This window comes from Geospiza fortis, unplaced genomic scaffold (genome assembly GCF_000277835.1).
Source record: "Geospiza fortis unplaced genomic scaffold, GeoFor_1.0 scaffold130, whole genome shotgun sequence".
Lineage (NCBI taxonomy): Eukaryota > Metazoa > Chordata > Aves > Passeriformes > Thraupidae > Geospiza > Geospiza fortis.
In genome coordinates, this window is record NW_005054300.1 from 6,483,608 (window position 1) to 6,484,514 (window position 907).

The following is a 907-nucleotide window of genomic DNA, read 5'->3' on the forward strand; positions in this document are numbered from 1 at the left end:
GCCCGGGCGGCAGCCAAGGGGGCCTGGGCTGCCAAGGTTCCACAGGGCCACGTGGCAGCAGGTGGCGATCCCTGAGACCAGCCTGTCGCTGGGGCCGCACTGCCCACGGGCTGCGAGCGCTGTAGGAGCCCGGCACCCTGTCTGCCGGGGTCCCCGCTCGCCGTCCTCCTGGGTTTGCCGTCTGCAGGAGGAAGGGCCGAACACTTTGTGTCCTGTCACCACCCAGCAGCACAGGGCAGAGGGTGGATGCTGCTCTCCTCCCCTGGACAACACTGTTTTGGGAGGGAGAGCGTGGTAGGGCAGGCGGGGTGCTGGGATGGATTTGCCTGCGTTCTCGCATTAGCTTGAGCTGAAAACTCAGAGCTCCGTCCAAAGTACGCGCCTGTGCCACGCTGCAGCTTGCGCGAGCACAGTGCACGGCACGGTGCATGTGTGCGGGCCGGCCGGGCGCGTCCCTGGGCCGGCTGCGGGGTCCCTGCCGGAGACCGCGTCGCCTGGCACCTGGGCACTGCCAGGAGCCCTGCCTGGAAAGGGAGATACCCCCACCCAGCGCCCCAGCAGTGCCGCGTGGCAGGGAGCGTGCCAAGGTCCTCTCGGGGCCGCTGTCTCCTTCCCCCCGTACTCACGGGGCTCGTGGATGCCCGGGTAGTCGCTGAACTCCAGCACGTAGAGGTGCCGGCCCTCGACGCTGCGGCCGATGCTGTAGATGCGGGTGACGTAGGGGCACTGGCTCTGCACGCGGAACAGGGCCTGAACCAGCTCCTCGTAGCGATGGTGGAGGAAGCTGAGGGCGGCCGCCCCCTCGAGCAGGAGCAGGGCTCCCACGAGGGGCCGCAGCCACCGCGCCATCCTCCCGCGGCGCCGGGCGCCCGGACCAGCTCCCAGCCTCGGCTCCCCCCCCCCCGGG

At 70.6% G+C, this 907-nt stretch overlaps 1 protein-coding gene across 2 annotated transcripts in view; it reads right to left on the reverse strand.

Annotated features, from left to right (window-relative positions):
• Nucleotides 1–907, reverse strand: part of CPN1 (carboxypeptidase N subunit 1) — a 12,119-nt gene that overhangs the window by 10,606 nt on the left and 606 nt on the right. The window contains exon 1 of one of the 2 annotated variants that reach the window (XM_005416435.2): nt 627–890. The exons of the other annotated variant lie outside the window; for it this stretch is intronic. Within the exon in view, the coding sequence (XP_005416492.1) occupies nt 627–849 (223 nt within the window). The 5' untranslated portion in view covers nt 850–890. Of the gene's footprint in view, nt 1–626; nt 891–907 lie in introns of those variants that run through there. 2 annotated transcript variants of the gene reach the window in all.